The sequence below is a fragment of the Mercurialis annua genome, linkage group LG2, assembly GCF_937616625.2.
Source record: "Mercurialis annua linkage group LG2, ddMerAnnu1.2, whole genome shotgun sequence".
Taxonomy (NCBI): domain Eukaryota; kingdom Viridiplantae; phylum Streptophyta; class Magnoliopsida; order Malpighiales; family Euphorbiaceae; genus Mercurialis; species Mercurialis annua.
Window position 1 is genome coordinate 57,766,921 of NC_065571.1, and position 20,546 is coordinate 57,787,466.

Below are 20,546 nucleotides of genomic sequence, written 5' to 3' on the forward strand. Positions count from 1 at the left end.
AAATTTTCAATTGTACCCTATTTTCGATTTTTATGTTTCATCTGTACCACAAAATTAAAAAATTTGGCAATTTAATTAATGTAAGAATGAAAATGTTAACAACAATTAAATAGAAGGATTATATCATATTTTTTCTATTTGAAAAAAATACAAATGAAGGGCTAATTTAAACTCCTTTTTAAAGGAAAATAAGTCAATTCAATTCATTAGGGTAGAGATGAAACATAAAAATTGAAAATAGGGTACAATTGAAATTTTTTCTAGGTCATGTTATAAATAAAAACAAATTAAAAGGTGAGTGGTTTTTAAGTAATTAGGCCAATTATAAAATATGAAGTTTTTCATTTTAAAAAAGGCAAGGAAAACAACATTTATATGGATTGAAGATCAATTGACTGTGTTTTTCAATCCAAAATGGACAATTTAAATCTAAAACTAAAAGAATTGAATCTATTCATAGAAACAAAATAAAGTGGGACATTAATTTGTTGGTAGGACTTTGATGGAATACATTAACACAGTTACATACAAGAGTTGCGGATCACAAAGAATAGAATCAAATAAGTAATTTAATCTTGAGGACAAATTGCATTCTGTGTTGGGGGAATCTTTTGGCGTCTGTGCAGTAATTGTAGATCATTGAATTGAAGTTCTTCTGCGACCCATGCTTTGTTATTGGAAGTAGAAGGTTGATGAATTTCAACCGCAAGAAGATGCGCCGTTCGAGACAACACGCATTTTTTTTATAATGAAAAAACACAATCCAGCCTAGCTTCTTGCACTTCCTCTAACATTTATCGTATAGATTAAAAAAATATGTCTTAATCTATATATATTCATAATCATATTAATTGTAATTATTTTTATATTTGATTAATCTTTTTAATTTCACTACATTATTTATTAGTATAGATCAACGTGAAAAAATAGTGACAAATACTTTCTTAATTGTATAAAGTGACAGAATGTTATGGTTTAAAAAAAAACTTCAAAAGTGACAAAATTATAGATCATAGAGAGTGATAATGAATAAGTTACTAGCAGATTTAATTGCTTTACAAATTATTAATTTTAATGTGTTTTGTAATTTTAATACGAATTTTTAATTTTGACAATTTAATATGTTGACTATCATTTTATTGACAATAAACATTTGTGTCATTTTCTCAACAAAATATATATAATAATGGTCGATTTTAACCAAATCAAACCGGTCTTTCCAGTTTGATTCAGTTCAACTTTTTAAAACAATCCGTTTAAAGTAAACCATGAGTTAATGACCGATCCCACCGATAGCTCACCCCTACCACATCACATATGACTTCTAAGTTGTTAGCCATTTGGCAAGGAAAACACAAGTTCCAAAGCAAAAAAAAAAATCAACCAACAGATTCTTGAGCGCTTTTACATATTTGATTCACACAACAAAAATAACAGCTCCATAACTGACTAGCAGAGTAACTGGCAGTCAAAAATGAATGGGTCAGGTAGAAGCATGTTCAACTAAAACAAAGAAAAAAATTTATGCTATTAAGGGTACTGCAAACATGACTAATACAAGAGATAAAGCCATACCTATTATTGGAAAAAGGTTCCCCTAATCAGTCAAACGAGAAGAAGAAGAAGAGGGCCATTAGCTGAAAATAAACTCACCCCCTTAAGAATCTTTAATGTATTTATATAATACACCCAATGATGATAAAAGTTGTAATCAGAGAAGCTTCTTGCTAAGCAATAAGAGTGGCAAAAGAAACAACAAACTGTACATTATGTACAACAAGAAATTCTCTGATACCTGAATGCCCGGAAACCGTCGAGAGAGGTCTTTGAGACTTCAAAACCAGCAGTTTCATGCAGTTGTAAAACCTCATATACATTGCTGCGTTAAAAGAAGACTTTTGGCATCTTTCACTCTCTCACTTTGATACTAGCAAATAGTCTTGACAGCAACGACTTACCTAACTCCTACTCTTCATCATCCAATTCGACGAGTTGTGCCCGCCTTTCAGCTGCTTTCTTCCTAATAAAGAATCCCCATCTCATTGCAGCCTTGATTTTCAACCACCCCACAACAGCTTTCCCAGGACGCGCACCGCCCTCATCGTAGTTTGGCATTGGTGATGCCATAAAATTAGGGAATGAAAACCCGTCTTCAGGCATATTAACTGAGGCATGACCCCCCATACTAAAGAGGCGAAGCAAGTGTTGCATATCTTCATTCTCAAGCATCTCATGACTTCGGAGACGAATTTCTTCCTCATTAAAGTAATCATCAACTCCCTTATCCCGGTTGTTGGTCCAGTCATCAAAAGGATTGACATTGGATGGCTGCATCGAAGAGCCAAGAGCTTGAAAACCTGAGCTAGATGACTGGGGAGGACCAAGAGCTAGGCCAACACTGCTATCATTTCTCGTACTTTGAGTCGGGTGAGAGTTATTGATCAAAGGTTCATGTGCCAAGAATGAGGTGTTGTCGTACTGCGGACGTGAATTTGGATTCATAAACTGGGGCTGAGACGAGAATCCTGTTCCCATACTATCGTTGTACACTGATGCAGACAAGAAAACCCAATGAGAAGGGACAACACAGCAGACGACATATATAGGCCTGTCAAGTAGCACTTGTTATTGATTATCAAAGCAGACAAAATAAGGACAAACCTCCAACATGGACACCCGAATGCACAGAAGCCTGCTCATCAGTAACCGAAGCTGGTAAGCGTGGTATTTGCATTTGATGGTCTAAAGCATGAGAGTAACCCAGTTGGCCTATCTGAATTTCATTTCGATAAGTATTTGACCTCTTACTTTGCTTGAAGTTCATAAGAGACTTGCCATCATATTCTACCACCTGATTCCAGTTCTCATATGCTTTTTTCACCAATGTATCCACATATACCTACAAATATATATTACAATGCATGAAGTTGTGTCATAAAATATAGAGCAAATTCCTCTGAGGTCCCACATATGTCATAATTCACAGTTTGGTACCTCTTATTTGAAAGTCAAACGATTTGGTACCTTACTTTTAATTTTGCAAACAATTACAACCTTCTGTTAAATCTGGGTACCAAATCGTTAATGGAATTAAAAACGAGGTAGCAAATCATTTGAAAATGAGGTACCAAATCGTTATCATTATTGAAAATGAGGTACCAAATCGTTAATATAATTGAAAGTGAGGTATCAAATCATTTGAAAGTAAATACTAAATTATTAACGAAACTAACATAAGCCCTAATTGTTAAAGGAATTGAAAGTGAGGTACCAAGTTGTTTGATTTTCAAAAGATACCAAACTGTGAATTACGACATATGTGTGGTGGGTGGGGTGGGGGTGGGGGGGGGGGGGGGGGGTGCTTAGAGTACTTTGCTCTAAAATAAATACATAAAAGAGGTCAAGTCATCGACCTTCCAGTTTTACTTTACAAAAAATTTGCATCTACTAGAATAACAAGATTAGCTTCAAAGCAAGAAGCCTGGGGTGCAAGACAAATACCATAACCAGCTAAATATATTTTGCATAAAGCATAATAAGGGTCCTGGGATTTCTAAGAAGTGCTACATTTTTTTCTTGTGAAAAATAATATCTTTATTAACTAATAGTCTTTTGGCATTTAGTTGTTCCTACTCATCTATCATTGACTAGCTGAGCTTGTTTCAAATTGAACAGTGAAACTACGGAAATTTTGTAAACTTAGAAAGGAAGAACAGAAATATAGGAAATAACAAGTGAATCCACTTTCATATTCAGAGAGCACAAATTATTATTATTTTCCCTTTTTTGCAGGGAGAAAATCGAGTTAGAGCTCCTAGGTGGTCCATAATATTCATTTTTGTACATACCTGCTGCCATGTTAACAACTGCAGGCAGCAGGTGAGTAGATTAATTGTCCTTCAAATTACACATACACAATATATGCATAAAACCAACCTTTTGCTCGTCAGACAGAGAACCGGCTGAATAGTATTGTTCCCCAGAAATAAGGCCATTTAGCTCATAGATGTTATTAAAGACAACACCAACATTCCTTGAATCTTCAGGATAATAGACATAAAGCTTCCCGCTTAGGGCACAAGTCTTTGCATGCTCTACAAGAGCTTCCCACATTTTGTTCGACATACCAGACCCCAGAATCTACATCATAAAAAGGGTATTAGAAGATATATTAAAGGATAGTCCCATCTTACATCAAGAACCAAATCTAACTCACATTTCGTAAGTTTTGAGCATCCCTGACCAGAAGACGTAAGAAGTCTTCAACTGTGAAAATTCCTTTATTATTTAGCTTCTTATGAAATGAGCCATCCTTGCCAATTTTTTCCAATCTCCATACGTCATCATTTAATGCAGGTGGATAGTGCTTTTTGTATACTGTTAGAAAAATAATGTGTAATTAAATAAATGCCAAAAATTATAAAAGGACAGTAAAAATAAATAAAAGCATGACTGAATTTACATTCTCCTCTGTGATCTTTGACAGTGAACGCTTCTGTCTTTGCCTCACGAATGCGTATACCCTCACAAAATCCAGAGGCAACCTTCAATCCCATCCTAAACTTCCGGCTCCTTATCCAGCTTGAGTTATCTGTGAAAGTAAGATCCCCCAGACTTCCTACCCCTTCCTTAAGGATGACTTGCAAGTCCCCAGTCAACAGTGGTCGCTTTCCTTCCCTTTCTTTAACAACATGGGTTTCAAACTCTTCTTGGGTCCAGCCTTCATCATCTTCATTGTTGAAATCGCCTTCAAGCACCACAATATCTAGCTTTACAAAGGCTTCAGGACCAGAAGTTACAACATGACCAGTATTAGCATCAATCAGAACAATGTGGATTGCGGCACCCTGCTCCCCCTCTACTTTTCCTCCAGTGAAAAGAGGAAGAGACAACCTTGATCTAAAGTGCAACTGTAAGTTTCTTCCATCTGGACCTTCAATCCGTTTTGGAGAAGCCCTAAAATTAGACATGTTATCAATAAGTCACAGGTACCAAGAAATACACATCTACGGTAGCACCAAAATTAGTTGTCAATAAACTGAAAATCAAGCAAAAGCACCCCGAAGGATATGTCAGTTTAGTGAGAATACTCAGATGTTACAAATCAAGAGAACAAAACAAAAGTTCCAAGAAAACATTTAAACTCCTTCGCTAGTTTCACATTCATATAAAAATTTACTTTTAAAAACTGCAGAAGATACGCATTAACTGATTGTCCACATTATCATTAAGTAATCGACAGAAAAAAGATGAAGAACCATGTTAGAGAAACTCATCCATATACCAAAATAATTATCCCATGTACTAGATATGTTTGTGTTTTGCTATCGTATCCTCATAAAGACAATAATATCCGAGGGGATAAAGCTTGTATAATTACTAAATGACATAATGTATACACAAGTAGGTCTGGTCATAGGAGCTATCAGAACCAATCAAACTGGGGTCCAAAAATTCGAAACAAAACATAATTCTAGAATCGCAAATTAGCAACTTGTTGCTGAAAGCACTTCAGTTGTTGATTTCCCAACTACAAAGACCTAAAAAGGGCAAAGACATCAATCAATTTTGAAACTGAGCTACAATTATAACAATACATCAATATTGCAAGTAATACTAGCAATTATTATGGAAGCATTTATACTAAGTATCTATCCTAATTCCTAATTATTAAGTATTGCTTCATAAATAAAAAATCTATTTGTTTCTTACTTAGAATTAGTTTATGTTATCATAATTTAAGATTCCTAATTCCCATAGTTAATGTTTCTTATAAGTCTATAAAACACCCAGCCTTGTAATGTTTATTGTCCAAGAATTGAGAATTACTAAAATTTTAGCATTATAATACTTGAAATTCATTCAATCAATATATCCAAAATCCTAGGTGTGATTGCCTCGGACCTTTGAGATGTGATTGCCTAAAGTGTGATTTTTAGAAGAAATTTCTATTTTTTTTTTTTGGTTTCTCTTAATTTGTAGACCTGAGATTCTACTTTTGAAAAAACTGCTTCTGCTGATTTTTGCTAAAAGATACATAGAAATAACTATATAAATGCATCCTACATCAGTTTGATATCATAACTTCAAGATGAAATTTGTTACTAGATTTCCACAGTAATGGTGCCATTGTGTCACACACTGGATTATTTTGTGCAGACAAATAATGAAAGGAGCTTTACAAAATGACAATGTGAAATAGCTTTATCGAAAGCTAGTATGCAGAAGTTGCTTCAAAGAATTTCTTCAAATCCTAGTGGTCACAGCTTTAAATCTACCAATACTCAAAAGGTTCTTACAAGAGCCGGTCTTAAAAATTGAACAAACTTCACAAGTTGTCCACACTCCACAAGCTCATTGAAGAACGGGGGAAGCAACCAAAAGAGCACATTGAACAAGCAGTTCAATATGGGATCTCTTTTATGGTTATGCTGCTGCAGCTTATTTACATACCCTACCAAGGTGTTAATTACTAATTTTCTACCTAATCTGCGACTCTTCTATGAAATTCCAATTTTGTTGATCCATTGAGCATAGGCTACAAAAGAAAGTAGCTACTGCCTCACCCGACTTCCATTTTAAATCAAGTACAACTCCTTCACCGTAGAGGAATTGCACACCCAGGGTTATCATTAACCCAGGGAAGTAAAGGAGCTGCTGACGTGGGATACAATCCTAGAATTTCAGCGTCCTACATAATTTGCAACAGCCATGGAGCTGCTAGGCAAATGGCCAAGTTAAGTGATTTTCTTTTTCTGTGGACATTTGACATATCACGTCTCAGTACTCCTGCAGTTGACTTTACAATCCATAATTATAAAATTAGTGAAACTTATACATGTCAACATGCATCAGTGCAACCATCAAACACTTGTAACTAAAACCCATGAAAAACAACTCATGTATTAAAAAAAAGATCAAGCATTTCACCTTCCATTAAGTCTAGGAGGGGCCATCTTTGCCAATGCACGTTCTACTTCCTCGCTTACCTGATGCAGTAACTCAAAAAGAAGCCAAATGAGACAAGCTACTTTTAACCACTAAAAAAGGGAATGGTTTAATCAATGTGTGTTTTGATTTAGAAGAAAAAACTTCTCTCGACTATTTAAAAGAAGAATCCCCACTCTTCTTTTTTTAACCAACAGGATATACTATTGATATCGTTTACTGTTAATGAAATTAAATGTGCACCTCAATATAAGATAATCGCAATAGCCTCTTAATGTAAACAAGCAAGGAGTCCGGGAAAATATATTAGAATTTTAATCTATTATATACAATTTTTAACACCCAAAGGGTATTTCTGTATCTTTTAGCTTTGCTGGAATAGTATTTTAGGAGTCTTAACTGATTTATAATTTTTCTAGCTTAGGATTACTAATTCTAGTAGTATTACAATTTGTTTAGTCTTTAAATACTTAGTCTTGTATTATTTTCAAAGAGAGAAAACCAATAAACTTTCAGCATTATGCTACTTGAATACTGTTGATTCAATTAACCCAAAGGTAACAAACCCTAAGCTGAGATTACCTTGGACCCCTTTAGGTGTGATTGCCTAAGTCTTTTTAAGTGTTGATTCTTAAAGAAAAATCTACTTTTTCTTTGTTTTTTTCCTTATAATTCAGATTTGAGTGCTCATGTTCAATCATAGATTTTATCCTATCAAACCACTAGCTTCTGCAAATATACCCGTAGGATAGTTTACCCCAAGCTGTCCTACATCACCTCTAACCTCAGTGTCTGGGATGGGTGCATATTAAACTGGTAATTTCAGAGGAGGGAAAGGATGCAGAAAAAGTCAATTTAGGGGGAGCAAAGTAACCAAAACAACTATCATAGTACAAATAAGTTGAAAATAATTTTCTTTTCATCTTCTTGGGAGACGGTATTTCAATGACGCGACTTTGTAAGTCGAGATATAACGCTGTTAAGTTGACAGGCCCCCTCCTGTGTGGATTGTTGGTCCATTAGAGCACTAGATTCTCAACTTCAACTACCCCATTGAAGCCATTCACTATCAAGTTGCTTAATGAGAGAATTCATCATTTGCTCTGTTTATTTATTGTGACCTCTCCTTCTAAATATGAAGCAGTGAGTGCAGGTGATGCACTTAAGCTCAACAACATGTCATGCCATCCAAATATTGATTCCTAGGAATTGAGTCTCAAGCTAAGAATTTATCGCAACTTCCCACAAATCAAAGCCAAATCCGAAACTGAAATTATCCAATTCACAAGAAATATGATTGTGTATAAATCATTTCTGAACAGTTTGTAGAGCATTAAAGTAAATAAGCAGAGAACTGTTCTTACAACTCTGCGCAGGATAGGTTCCAAAGACGAGCAGAGCTTCTGAAGACTGTCCACCTTCAGAGCTTCTACAATGACACTGCATGAATTTTGAAACAAGAAAGTAAGTTTGAGGTGTAGTTGTAGAGAGAGAGTGGAAAGTTAGAAAGAAATAATGCAAAGTTGAAAACAAAGCGACAGAAAGAATTACCTAGCTAAAGCAGGCCGTTTACGCTCAGGTTGGTCTTCTTCACCTTCTAAAGCTCGTTTACCTCTAGCCATACTATTAGTCCTCTCCATATACCTTGTTTGCATTTTGTCCGCCACAAACCCTAACTTTTCAGATCTGCACAATTTTACTTCAACATAAAAGGAAACCAACACTCTTTAACTACAGATCCCACAAAATTCAGCTCAAACGCAATTAAGTAGTAAGTAATCAATTCAGAAACAAAAATCAAGAAAAAGTAAACAAGTAAAACGGAGGTTACCTTTACCGGTAATATAACTGATAAATTTTCTTGGATTGAATTGACAGAAACTTAAAGAGAGAAGCAGCAAAGAGAAGACTTGTAATGTTTGGTGAAAGAGATAATAAAGCAATTTATTTGCTTATTACTCTTTTTCGTCGACGCTCTTTGTCGAGATGAAGTATTTTTTTCTCTGTTTCAATATACTTAATAACAAACTTATTTTCAAATTAAAACATTAATTGCAACATAAAGATTTGGACTTTAAAGTTATTTTGCCTTTGAATTATAGTAGACCGATAAAAACATGTTTTTTTAATTACAGCAACAATATCTTATATTGTACTCCTATATTTTCTTTGTACGTATCTATTTGAAAATTTTACTGAACTGTTCAAATTTTTAGAATTTAATATATATCTACTTTTTTTGTTTAGAAAAGACCAAATATCGTTAAAAGGCCAAAATTTGCATAAAAATTTCATAAAATTCTTGACCTTTCAATTTTGTCGATTTTGAATAGATTATTTGGTTTCAATTGTGGCAAACTCTCAATTTGATTTCAATTTGCCTATGTGGCGTCCACATATATTGAAAGGTCAGGACTTTTGTGAAATCTAATAATCCATTTTTGGCTAAAATCTACAAAATTGAAAGGTCAGGACTTTTATAAACCAAATAATCAGTTTTTGGTTAAAATCGACAAAATTAAAAAATTAGAATTTTTATGAAATTTTTGTAAAAAGTTTGGTTTTTTTACGACATTGGCGTTTAGAAAATATACTTTATTTTAAATAAAAGTAGAGAAGAAAAAGTAAAATACAAAAATTTGGATTGGTCTTCTCTGGCGACGCTGTGTCTGTATGAGTGTATATATCTAGGATGATAAGTGGAGAGAATGATCACGTACTTCATGGCTTACTGTGAGTCTTCATATAATCTATGTCAATCCTGTTGACTTTTCTTCTTGTGACCATGATACTGACCCTTCTTCAACTTTATTAACCATTCTCCATTATTGGCCGTCCATTTTGAGTAAATGGATCTTTTTATTAGTTTTTCTTGGCATGTCAGCTGTTTGTTTTTTTTATTTAGTTTTATGATGTCATATTTGTTGATCATCACGTAGACGTCACCTGATTATTCCCTCGTGTCCCTTTTTAAGTAACCTCTAAATCATACCAAAAAAATTACTACTAGATAAAAATATAACTCTAAAAATAAACTTTTAGAAATAATACTATTACTTTGTTTTAAAATTTTAAACTATTTAACAATATTGACAGTAAAGAAAATTAAAAAAGTTAAAATTAACAAAAATATTGTGAAAATTGTGACAGCAGCCAAAACATTAAAATAAAAATAATATTCCAAAAAATAGTTTTAAGGGCTCGCAGTTGAAAGACAGACACACATACATGCACCACGCACTTAATTTGTGACAAATCTGAACTTCAATTATGCTTGAAATAAATACTAATTTAAATATGCCGGCTATTTTAAACTAATGAAAAAGTTATGTCAGTGTTTTGATTTTACATACTATAAAAGTTCAAGTTGGGACAGGGTCTAATTAAAGATATTAAGATAATCTTGCCAGAAGAAATCTAAAATTTTAAACAAGTACCCACTATGACTAAAGATACAAGTAGACATGCCGTGGGTTCCTAACCTGAACCGTCTTGGAATGGATCATGATTCAAGGGAAACTGAAACCAGCTGGTTCCAATTTATGGTTCCGGCCAGTTGAACAAAATTGATTTAAAATTTCATATAAAAAATTCTTGTGATATGACTTTCATCTTTGTTTTGTAATCTTCATCAATGATTTACCTTTGGAAAAAAAAAAAAAAAACTTGAAAGAACAAAAAATTCCAAGCAAAGCAAAACCCTTAGTTGGCAGTAATTTTACAGAACTTTTATCCCCTGGTAGGTGCAAAAAAAACTCCTAGAAATGGCAGTTCACAGTTCAAGGAATTTGGGATCGACTCGGAACCGACAATCCCACAGTTGCAGGACGGTTTTGGTCAGGTTTAGGGTTTGACCGGGTGTGTTCACGGGCCGAACCAGCCCATGGCCAACTCGAACTAAAGATGCCTAATTTGAATGTGAACTGCAAAAACAACTTGATAAAAAGAACTCATGAGCAATTTATCAATTGGAGGCCAGATTTAAAGGTGGAAAGAAGTTGGACATTAATCTAACAGTTCAGATAAAAAAAAAAATCTGAAGAAAAACCACAGTTAAATATTTACATTAGAATAATTCAATAAATTTTGTGAGATATTATATAAATTAAACAAAACAAGAAAACTTTTTGAAGCCCGCCCCCATTGCTAACAGGAATAATAAAATCTGCATATAGCCTGAAATTAATCATCTTTCATCAACTATTAAGTATTTCAAACATTTATGTTATAAACCTTCCTAAGCCACTAAATGAACTAAAAGCAAGATTACATATTTAACATTCAAAAGCAAAGCTCACAATACACAGTTCCCTTTGCTGGAAAAAAAAAAAGTAACAGAAAATTACTTGATCAGTAATGGGATGCTGGCTCCTCTTTAATTTGCTCGAACTCCTCGAGTCTCCTTTGAAGTTTGATTAAGAGTTGACTGCAGGTTTCAGGAGCCGTGCAGGGTCCACACATAAGATAGATAACATTCCCCAAAGGTCTCATGTAAATTCCATCTTCACGGAGTTTCAGAATAAGAGAACGCGAGTACTGGGATGCATACCTGTACAATATCAGCTGGCATATCAGGAATTTATGAAATTAAATATTGAGAGAGAAAGTTACTATCAATCTTGAGTCCTGACAATAGAGCATTGCCATTGATGATTGTAAATGCTATGGACTTGAAAAGGCATTGTTGTAACAAGTGTGGAGATGACAAACATTTGTCGAGCCTAAATGGCAGATACAGCAAGTTTTTTAAACTGTTCCGTGTAAATTAATGTGTTTGCAGTTTGGTACCGAATCATATCATTCGTACACACCATTAAACAAGAAAATAAATTAATCATTAATAGAAGTTTAGCTACAGAACTTAGGGATTCTAGTTTTCATCATCAAGTATAGTCCGCTATATCAGTGAAGCTGTTCATGACATGCAAGATGAACAGAAAAGTTGGAACAACCAAAATTAAAATGCATAAACATGAAAGTTATGCAAGTACATGATATTACCAAAAGACAAAACAGAGAGCAAGTAAAGGGCATTACCCAGCATCACTCCCTTCTGCTCTTAGTTCTAGAGCAAATAGAGTTCCCAAAACCACAACTTTTTGAACAGAAGGATGTGATGAGATCTGTTGTATCAATTCCTCATTCCATAACTGCAATAAATACATGCAATATCAATAGATAACTCACTATGAAGTGTGGAAAAAGTAGTCGTTTTCTTCTTTTGTGGGTATTTTATTGATATCATCCACAATATCAATAAATTTTCCACTTACCTCCCTAAGCAATCTTCGTTCAGCAATGATATTAAAGTTTGTACTGGGATCCTTGAACCATTTGATGGATTTAGCAGCTGCTGTGCACCCCATAGCATGAGCAGAATATGAGTGTCCATGCAAAAGGGCCTTGAGCTACAACCATATGCATGTAGACTTTAGTGTACTACTTATGCTTTTTAAAAGCTAGACGTAAATTTGTTACAGTAGACTACCTTTGAGTCTCCGATAAATGAATTAAAAACTTCTTCACTGGCCAATGTGGTAGCAAGGGGTATAATCCCACCAGTCATCAGCTTTGCAAAGCAAGCTATATCTGGTAGACAACCAAGTAGTTCTATTGCACTCTGTAAAAAGAGCAATGAATTCACATAATTATGTGAAATTCACAGATTTAAGGATCAAAAGGAAAAATGAATGAGAATGAGAATTGATGAAAAAGATGATCAACCTCTACTCCAAGTCGCCAGAAACCAGTAAATACTTCATCAAATATGATTGGGATGTTTCTCCTTCGACACTCGTTTACAAGTGCTCGTTGGAAAAGTGGATCAATCATAAGCATTCCTCCAGCACCTTGAATAACTGCAGCAAGAATCCAGATTCCAGAAATTAAAACAGAAGATCAACAAAGGTCACCTGAGAATGCAAAACCAAGCCTAGAGCAACCCATACATTAAGCATTGAATCATCTAACATATTTGATAAAAGAACCATCAAGTAACCTTGTAGAAAATATTTTCGTAAAATAAACTTAACTATGGATAATAAACAGAACAAAGTGAAAACAGACAGAAACAACTAGAGATGTAACACCAAACAATAACAACTCCCTTGCCTGGTTCTATAAGCAAAGCTCCAATATGGATATTTCCTTCTGATCCTGTATATTGGTATAACTGCTGTGATATATAAGATGAATAATACCCATACAGATCTGAGTGGTCCCTGCTCTTATCAAAAATTTCATCACGAGATCTGAATGCTGTGAGAATCATAAACTAGAACCTTTAGCAAGTGGCAGTAGGAAAAAAATATTAAAACCCATAGTAAAGAAAAATAGAAAACTTCATGTTCACAAACCCATGATTTTGTTAGTTACACTTTCAGAATGCATTCCATCAGGAAAAGAAAGATTCCATATGCTATTGCTCATAAAAACAGTAGGAGGATCCAAGAAAAGACCTCTTCCACTGTACCTGTGAAAACACAAATGATAAATCAGTTTTGACCATTGATGTCCTTCATCATTTTCTCACTACTTGAAGGTATATATAACTGAAGTGTGCATAAATTCCTGAATGGCTTTGTGACAAAAGCACATAAGCCATAATATTTAATAGGCCTAGCTCGCAACTAAGAGTGTAAGACCAATAAATTTCCAAGTCAAGAGTAAGCGTGAGCCGGAACCGAGACCTGAATTGAATCTGACTAAATTGAGTCTATCTGGTTTATTTCTATTTCTCAGTTCGGTTTGGTTCATTTTCTAGATTATTTTGGTTAGTTCAGTTCAGTTCGGATTCTTTAAATAAAAATTAAGTAAACCAAAACAAATTGATTTTGTATACATATATATTAATGAATATAAAACTTCATTTATTTAATAATTTTCATCTAATTTAAAATTTCCCAAACCAAATTACTGAATTGAACCAAACCGACAACTCATAAATTATTTATATTCATTTTTAAATTACTCCAGTTAGATCAGCTCAGAATGACTCGTAAATTCAATTTGCTTCAGTTCAGTTTTTTAACAGCTCCAATTTATTTGATTTTGGCCATTTTTGACCGAATCGATCAATGTAAACTGATGGACAGTCCTAACTAAAGTGTGTCATTTCATGTACATTACAAACTGACAGAACTGCAACCCCTAAATAATATAGAGTTTAGGACGGACAATATTTTATATAGATCCCATATCTGATGTCAGCATCATTTGCAATCCCCAGTGCATGCCGCCGCCTCTATTCCACCTCATTCCCCTCACCTCACCCACCCTTATTATGTTAAGAGGGTGTTTGGCATTGAATTTCAGATGAGTTCTTTTATAGAAATATAATTTTTCATCAACTATTTTGAATTTTCAAAACTGTTGTTTGAGAAAAGTAGGTAAATAGACGCTGTTTTGAAGCAGATACAGAAAAAAATCACCAAGGGCCAAAAAAATTTCAAGCAACAATGGTTTCCATTAATAGCATGTTATGTGATCAGCTAGGAAACCATGAATATTAATGGCCAACTAGAGGTTCAAATAAAATACCACATAACATCAAGATCTCTTACAAACAAAAAGTATCTTTCCATAATTCCAAAGCTGCGCTAAAGCCACATTCTCTCCCTTTCTAAAAGAGATAAAGGAAGAAATCTTAACCACATTATCATGGCCACCCTTGGAATTCAGCCAAAGGTCACTATTGTGCACCACATCCCATTTTCTACAATACTTGATTATCCCAAAGTTCTATGCAGCGCTAAAACAATGTCCAAGCTAATACATGTTAGGAATGAGTAGTCAATGTTCATTGGTCCAAGTAAAATAACAGATCTTTGATTACTCCTAGCAACTAAACTGGACTCTTTTCATCTTTCGACCCATCTAAGTGGGAATGATAATGAATAAATATTTACATGGAAACAATAGTTTGTTACAGATATGGAGCAGGCAGACATTATCTAAAAAAATAATATTGCACACATTTTAGCTAGTAAACCGAAACTCGCATAAAGTTTCTGGGATTCGACCTAAATGTTAAATAACTAATGCATTAAATAAGTTTGACAAATTTTAATTGAATTACAATTTGTGCATCTGTTACTTACCGTTGCTAATAGATAACTTTTATGTACAGAATTTATGTAATCAATCAAGTATGTACACAGAGTAAATACATAGAACTAATGACATTGTGCAACAGCAGTAAGCAATTGTTGTACAAAACAAGAAACAAAAAAAGAAATTCTGAAAGAAACGAAATTAATTCACGGGATGGAAGTGTCACGGCCACCACAGGGGTGATTTTGGAGAGGGTCAGAATGCGATGCTCAAAGTGTAGTGGCTGTTATATCTGGGATATAGTAAAGTGTCCATATATGTAACAGTAGCTTAGACGTGACAAGCATCATATCCTCTTTAATGGGTTTTGATGCTTCATTTGTGTATTGCAAAGTACATAAGTACAAACATTTACAAGACAATGTTGCACATTTAAATGGCTTGCACCTTCTGGCTCTAGCAAACAAAGAAAACCATGCTCCTAGAACTTGAAGTAAAAAAATCCATACCATGGTTGCTGAAGGAAGCCAGTATAAGGCGATGGTGCTTGAGCTTCCATTGCTCCCAATGTATCACCATGATAAGATCCTTTTAATGCTAATACCTAGAATGCAACCATGTCCAAGTTGCCATCAGTTCAATAAAAAAAACTCATTCTATTTACGGAAAATTATGTACTTTCGATTATATCATGGAAAACCGTAAAATACAGAGGCAACACTCAAGCAACTTTACCAACAAATACTGGGTGTAACCCAGGCATTGTCCAGTCCAATGCTTAGATAAGCCAACAGTTCCAAATAGTTACTTCCTAGATTAATAGGATGTTCAAATTTGAATCTAGTACTTCGACAATGAGTCAAAAAAAACCGGAATAACATTTATGGAACAAGTTAAATTTTATACTTTAAAGTAACAAACGTATTGCTAAAACCGAATTACTTTGCTACATATCAACATCAACATCAAATAACTTTAATCCCAAGTTAATTGGGTCTGCTATTTTAACATTAGAAAAACCTAAAGTAAATAAGTGATCTTACAAAAAAATTGCCTAATGAAAAGCTATGACAGTCAACTATATCCACCTATGTGCCCTTGTTCGACAGCAGGTTCTGCTCATAATTTTAACAGTCGCAGTGAGCTGTGATGTTGGAATGGTAACAGTTGTAACCTATTATTATTTCTCTCCTTAATCTATATGTCAATGCTGAACCCAATTGGAGAAACTATTCTATCTAAAACCGCCGGGCAGCTGAAAATAAGAGCATAAAATGCAAGGTAAAAGGGTAATGCCGTCAAATAAAATTTGAAAACAATGGAAGAAACCCCCTGAAAGCTCCAGGTGCATGAGAGTATGTAGAAGGTAAATTGCCAACTTATCTTGGAACCATTTATTTAAAGAGCATACATTGATTTCAAAAGATATATGCATCTTTCTCCTACCAAAAACTCATCAGATTAGAAAATCAATTGAAATATTTATTTACTTATATCGTAATAATTCAACTTCTTTTCTTGTTAATTCAGTTTTATTTTAAGCCCAAATCGCCTTTCTAGCTAGCTGTCACGTGTTTGTAGGCACCAGCCTAAGAGAACCACTACGTACAATTATTACCAAAATCTTAGTTTACGGAAACTGTCAACAGAATTTCAAGAAGCAACCAAATTTAACAATATAACACTCAAAGGACTTTAAATTTTTAACCAAAAGTAACTTAGTTAACCATATATGAATACTTCAGACACAGTACATAAGTGGAAACAAGCTAAGCTTACAAAAATATTAGATGGTCATTCCACCATCACTTGCTCATACAATTAGTAGACACAATTTTGGCCATCAAAAACCATTTATTAATGCTGGACTCTCTTTGCATGCGTCTCTGGCAATGGAAAAATCAGCATGATCAATTTTACCGCTAGAATGATTAATAAGGATCTAACTATCCAGCAACAAATTCTATTTTTCAAAGACTGGTACAGTTTTACATAAAATTAATTAACCTAGCACATTTTTCTTTATGAAACCAGATCTATAACAGTACAGAGCAAACAAGAAGTAAACAATTAAACATAACTCTTTAGCTTGATATACAAAGAATGAGGCAAACCTTTAGCTCGATGGATCTTTCAGCTGTATTGTTACTGTCATAATCTAAAACAAACCCATTATCAGAAGAAAATTTCCGAAATGCCATTTTCAGGGCAATTTCGATAGCTGTTGATCCATTATCCGAAAAATATGTCCTAGAAGCCCAGCCTGCCCAAGAAGAAAACATGTACTTTCACATCTAGCATACGTAGGTTAAAAGTAATATAACACAGTCCAGAAATGATGAGACATTGCAGTATAATGTAAAGGATATAGTCCATGAAGAAATTATAAATACTTTTGCACATTAAAACAGAAAAGAGAAATGAAAGGGAGCATCAAATGAGCATAAATTTATAGTTAAACCATATGCAACACCTTTTGCATTTGTTGATTTCATCTGTTAAGCAGAATTAAATAATATGTATTCTGGTAATCATTCCTCATAAATGGGTGAACAAATACTAAGACATTTGGCTGAACTAAGATCCACTAACCTTTGCCCACACCCTCAAGCAAAAGCTCAGCACATTCTAGAGCTGGCTCATAAACATTCTCAGGAAACATTACATGGCCAAATCTTCCAGCAGCATAACCCATATCTCTAGCAAGCTCAGTCTGAAGCCACCTAAGCAAAATAACCACATTAAAGATCTTCAGATTGGTCACTGTAGTTCAGATATATGAACTTTGTGGAAGTAAGGAGAAAATTCAACTAAAATTGAATGCAGAAGAGAGGGAAATATGATATGCCAAAATCCAAGAACATTAAAATTGTCAGCTGTCAAGGAAACACTCCCTGTATGATACTTCCTAGGGTCTTGAACTCTTTATATTTTTCTCATTTTCTTATGACATTCAGAAAGCAATAAAAAACGTTTGTCTACAGGTATGGTATTGAAAATTCATAGATTTTAGAACATGTTGTTAAGAAATAAACACAATAATAAGTTTACACAAATGCATGCATTAAAGGACATCCTATTAACAGCTTGACAGCTTTAATAACTTTCATCTTAGTCGTGATTTCATAAAGAGACCTGATCAAAATAATTAATTAAATCAATCAAATAAAAAGATTATAAAGACAACAGGGATTGAGACGAAACAGATAGTAAAGATAGAAAATAAATAGCAATCGAGATTGTAAAATAGTATCAATCTGGTTCTGGAAAGCTATAAAATATCAGCAAAGAAAATCATAAAGAGTGCAAAGAAAATGTCAACATGTAACAACATGGACCTGTAGAGTGGCATTAGGTCCTTGAGTCCACCAACTAGCACATCCATCAAATTGTTCAGTTATGAACTCATTATCTTGGGCCTGAAATTAGAACATGACAAGATTATCTTGGAATGTTATAGAGACGGGTATTTTACATAAGATTTTAAGGCACAATCAACAACATCGAGAGAAGCATTACAAATTTGTCTTTAAACATAAAGAAAATTTCAAAGGACAAAATGTTGTATTATGTAATAAGCCTGAATACAAGTTGAAAACTACATAAAATAATTAATGTGTATGTTACGAACCTTGTAGACTGCAAAATTCTCTCCACACCTTGAATCAATAACAGTAATAGAATCTTCTGGTATAAGTCTATGCTGAGTAAATGGCCACCATAAAACGTCTCTAGCCTTCTTAGGCATTTCATTCAATCTTTGTACTCTCTTTGAAAAATCAGATAACATTACTTCCTTTAACGAATTAAATATTTTTTCAGACTCAGCAAACCATTCCACAAGGTCGTTTGACATATCTTTTGGGACAGGAGGCAATAAAATCACGGGAACCCTACAAGAAAACACTCCACTGATGAGACAAGAATTCAATTTTACATGTCATTTTATCTTTGTCCCTAAGTTAAAAGAATTGAATTCTAACAACTAAGAGCTTTTTTTAACATGAAAAGTAACTAACTAGAATTCAATTGAATGCATTTTCAGACCATCTGAACAAAGACAAACATAAGTATAAAACACAAACAAGCAAAATAATTTAGCAAATTTAGCTTCAAAACGATTTTCGTGTAAAACAATTACATTACCTATTGCGCAAATAGGATAAGAGAGGGACCTCGTTTGTAAGGCCATGATCTTCAAAAACAACAGCAGCAATATCATAACCTCTAAGTTTTAAACTTTCATAAGCCGAAATTGTACCCGAAATACCTCCAAGCCTCCCATCTCCCACAAGTACACCGGGAAATCGAAACGGCCTATAATTACAATATTTCACGAGACAATTAATAAACACATAAAAGTGGCAAGAGAAGATCATGAACAATCATGAACATCACGTACCGGTATAAATCACACTGCAAACTACCAGAAGGACCAGGACTAGCAACACCACCGGCAGTTTCAATTATACAAAAGGAATTTAAATATCCATTTTTAATCTTACTAAATAACTCCAGCTCATTCTTTAAACACTCTAAAACATCAGAATCCTCCACAACTGTATTCTCTCTCTCCGCAGCTAAATGTGGAGAAACGGCGTCGTTCCAGGCAAATAAAGTTTTGCAAATTAACTCCGAATAAACATTAGTGAACACGGTCTTTTTCTCCTCGTGGAAATTCAACTCATACATTCCGCATTTAGATTCAATTTGACTGGCGTTTACGGATTTCGAGGCGGGATGAGAGGCTTTGAGGACGGAATTGGAGGAGTAAAGAGAATGTGCATTGTGATTGGGAAGGGAAGAGGCGAGAGAGGAGAGTTTAGTAAAGAGGAAATTTGAGTCGGAGTCGGTCGGGAAACCGGTTTGAACCGGTTTGAGGTAGAGGAATTTACGTGGCGGTGAAGTGGCGGTTGCGGAGGAGAGGAGGAAAGAGGAAGCGAGGCCGGTGGAGATGAGGGTTTTGCCGAGAGATGTGTTGGAGCCCCAGATTATATAAGCTGGATGAGAGAGTGGGAAGGATAATGGTGGTGAAGGTGAGGTTGTGGTGGAAATTAAGCGGCGGAAGCAGTGCTGGTGGTGGCGGTGGCGGAGGAGATGGAAGAGCATGGTGTATGGCGGAGGAGGAGCGGAAACCTAAAAAGTAGTGGCTGGTAGTTTACCTAGAAGAGAGTGTGAAGAGTGAGGCGGGAGTTAGTTGGAATGGAGGTTGGAAATTTGAAAGGCTTAATCTAATGGTGTGTCCATGCACTTTAACTATTTTACGTAAAAGGTCCCTACACTATATAATTCCTTCATTAAATCCCTTCATTTTGAGTATCTATCAATCCGATGTTCTTCTGTTAACTTCTCTTGACGCGTGTAAGTCATGATTTGTTGATGAGAATAACAAATACAGCCTTCAATTCATGTCATTATTGTTTTGCCAAATAAACACGCCGCCACACAAAACCAATATATCCAAACAATTAAAAAAATGCTACTCCCTTTGTTCCAATAGAGTTATCCAATTTGCCTTAATCACACAGTTTAAGAAAGTAATTATT

At 34.5% G+C, this 20,546-nt stretch overlaps 2 protein-coding genes across 7 annotated transcripts; both read right to left on the bottom strand.

The window, feature by feature from the left end:
- Positions 1–1,504: 1,504 nt before the first annotated feature.
- On the bottom strand, positions 1,505–8,961 carry LOC126667681 (calmodulin-binding protein 60 B-like). 4 transcript variants are annotated; one of them, XM_050360727.1, is made up of 9 exons: positions 8,786–8,961; positions 8,500–8,634; positions 8,313–8,388; positions 6,931–6,989; positions 4,463–4,956; positions 4,217–4,377; positions 3,937–4,140; positions 2,662–2,899; positions 1,505–2,549 (listed from the first exon to the last, which is right to left on the bottom strand). In XM_050360727.1, the coding sequence occupies exons 2-9, from the start codon at positions 8,601–8,603 to the stop codon at positions 1,966–1,968; spliced, it is 1,920 nt and encodes a 639-aa protein (XP_050216684.1). In that variant the 5' UTR covers positions 8,604–8,634; positions 8,786–8,961; the 3' UTR covers positions 1,505–1,965. The 4 variants fall into 4 exon arrangements, with proteins under 4 accessions (XP_050216684.1, XP_050216683.1, XP_050216681.1 ...); XM_050360726.1 differs by having other exon boundaries at positions 8,500–8,647; XM_050360724.1 differs by having other exon boundaries at positions 8,780–8,961.
- A 1,682-nt stretch (positions 8,962–10,643) lies between these two features.
- Positions 10,644–20,222, bottom strand: LOC126668024 (bifunctional dethiobiotin synthetase/7,8-diamino-pelargonic acid aminotransferase, mitochondrial). Of its 3 annotated transcripts, none has more exons than XM_056104544.1 (15): positions 19,403–20,222; positions 19,147–19,317; positions 18,632–18,893; positions 18,339–18,419; positions 17,593–17,713; positions 17,115–17,263; positions 15,510–15,604; positions 13,305–13,420; positions 13,060–13,206; positions 12,673–12,806; positions 12,437–12,568; positions 12,222–12,356; positions 11,986–12,098; positions 11,295–11,497; positions 10,644–10,871 (listed from the first exon to the last, which is right to left on the bottom strand). In XM_056104544.1, the coding sequence occupies exons 1-14, from the start codon at positions 20,107–20,109 to the stop codon at positions 11,299–11,301; spliced, it is 2,562 nt and encodes an 853-aa protein (XP_055960519.1). In that variant the 5' UTR covers positions 20,110–20,222; the 3' UTR covers positions 10,644–10,871; positions 11,295–11,298. The 3 variants fall into 3 exon arrangements, with proteins under 3 accessions (XP_055960519.1, XP_055960520.1, XP_050217173.1); XM_056104545.1 differs by having other exon boundaries at positions 10,644–10,883; XM_050361216.1 differs by lacking the exon at positions 10,644–10,871 and having other exon boundaries at positions 11,105–11,497.
- Positions 20,223–20,546: the final 324 nt, after the last annotated feature.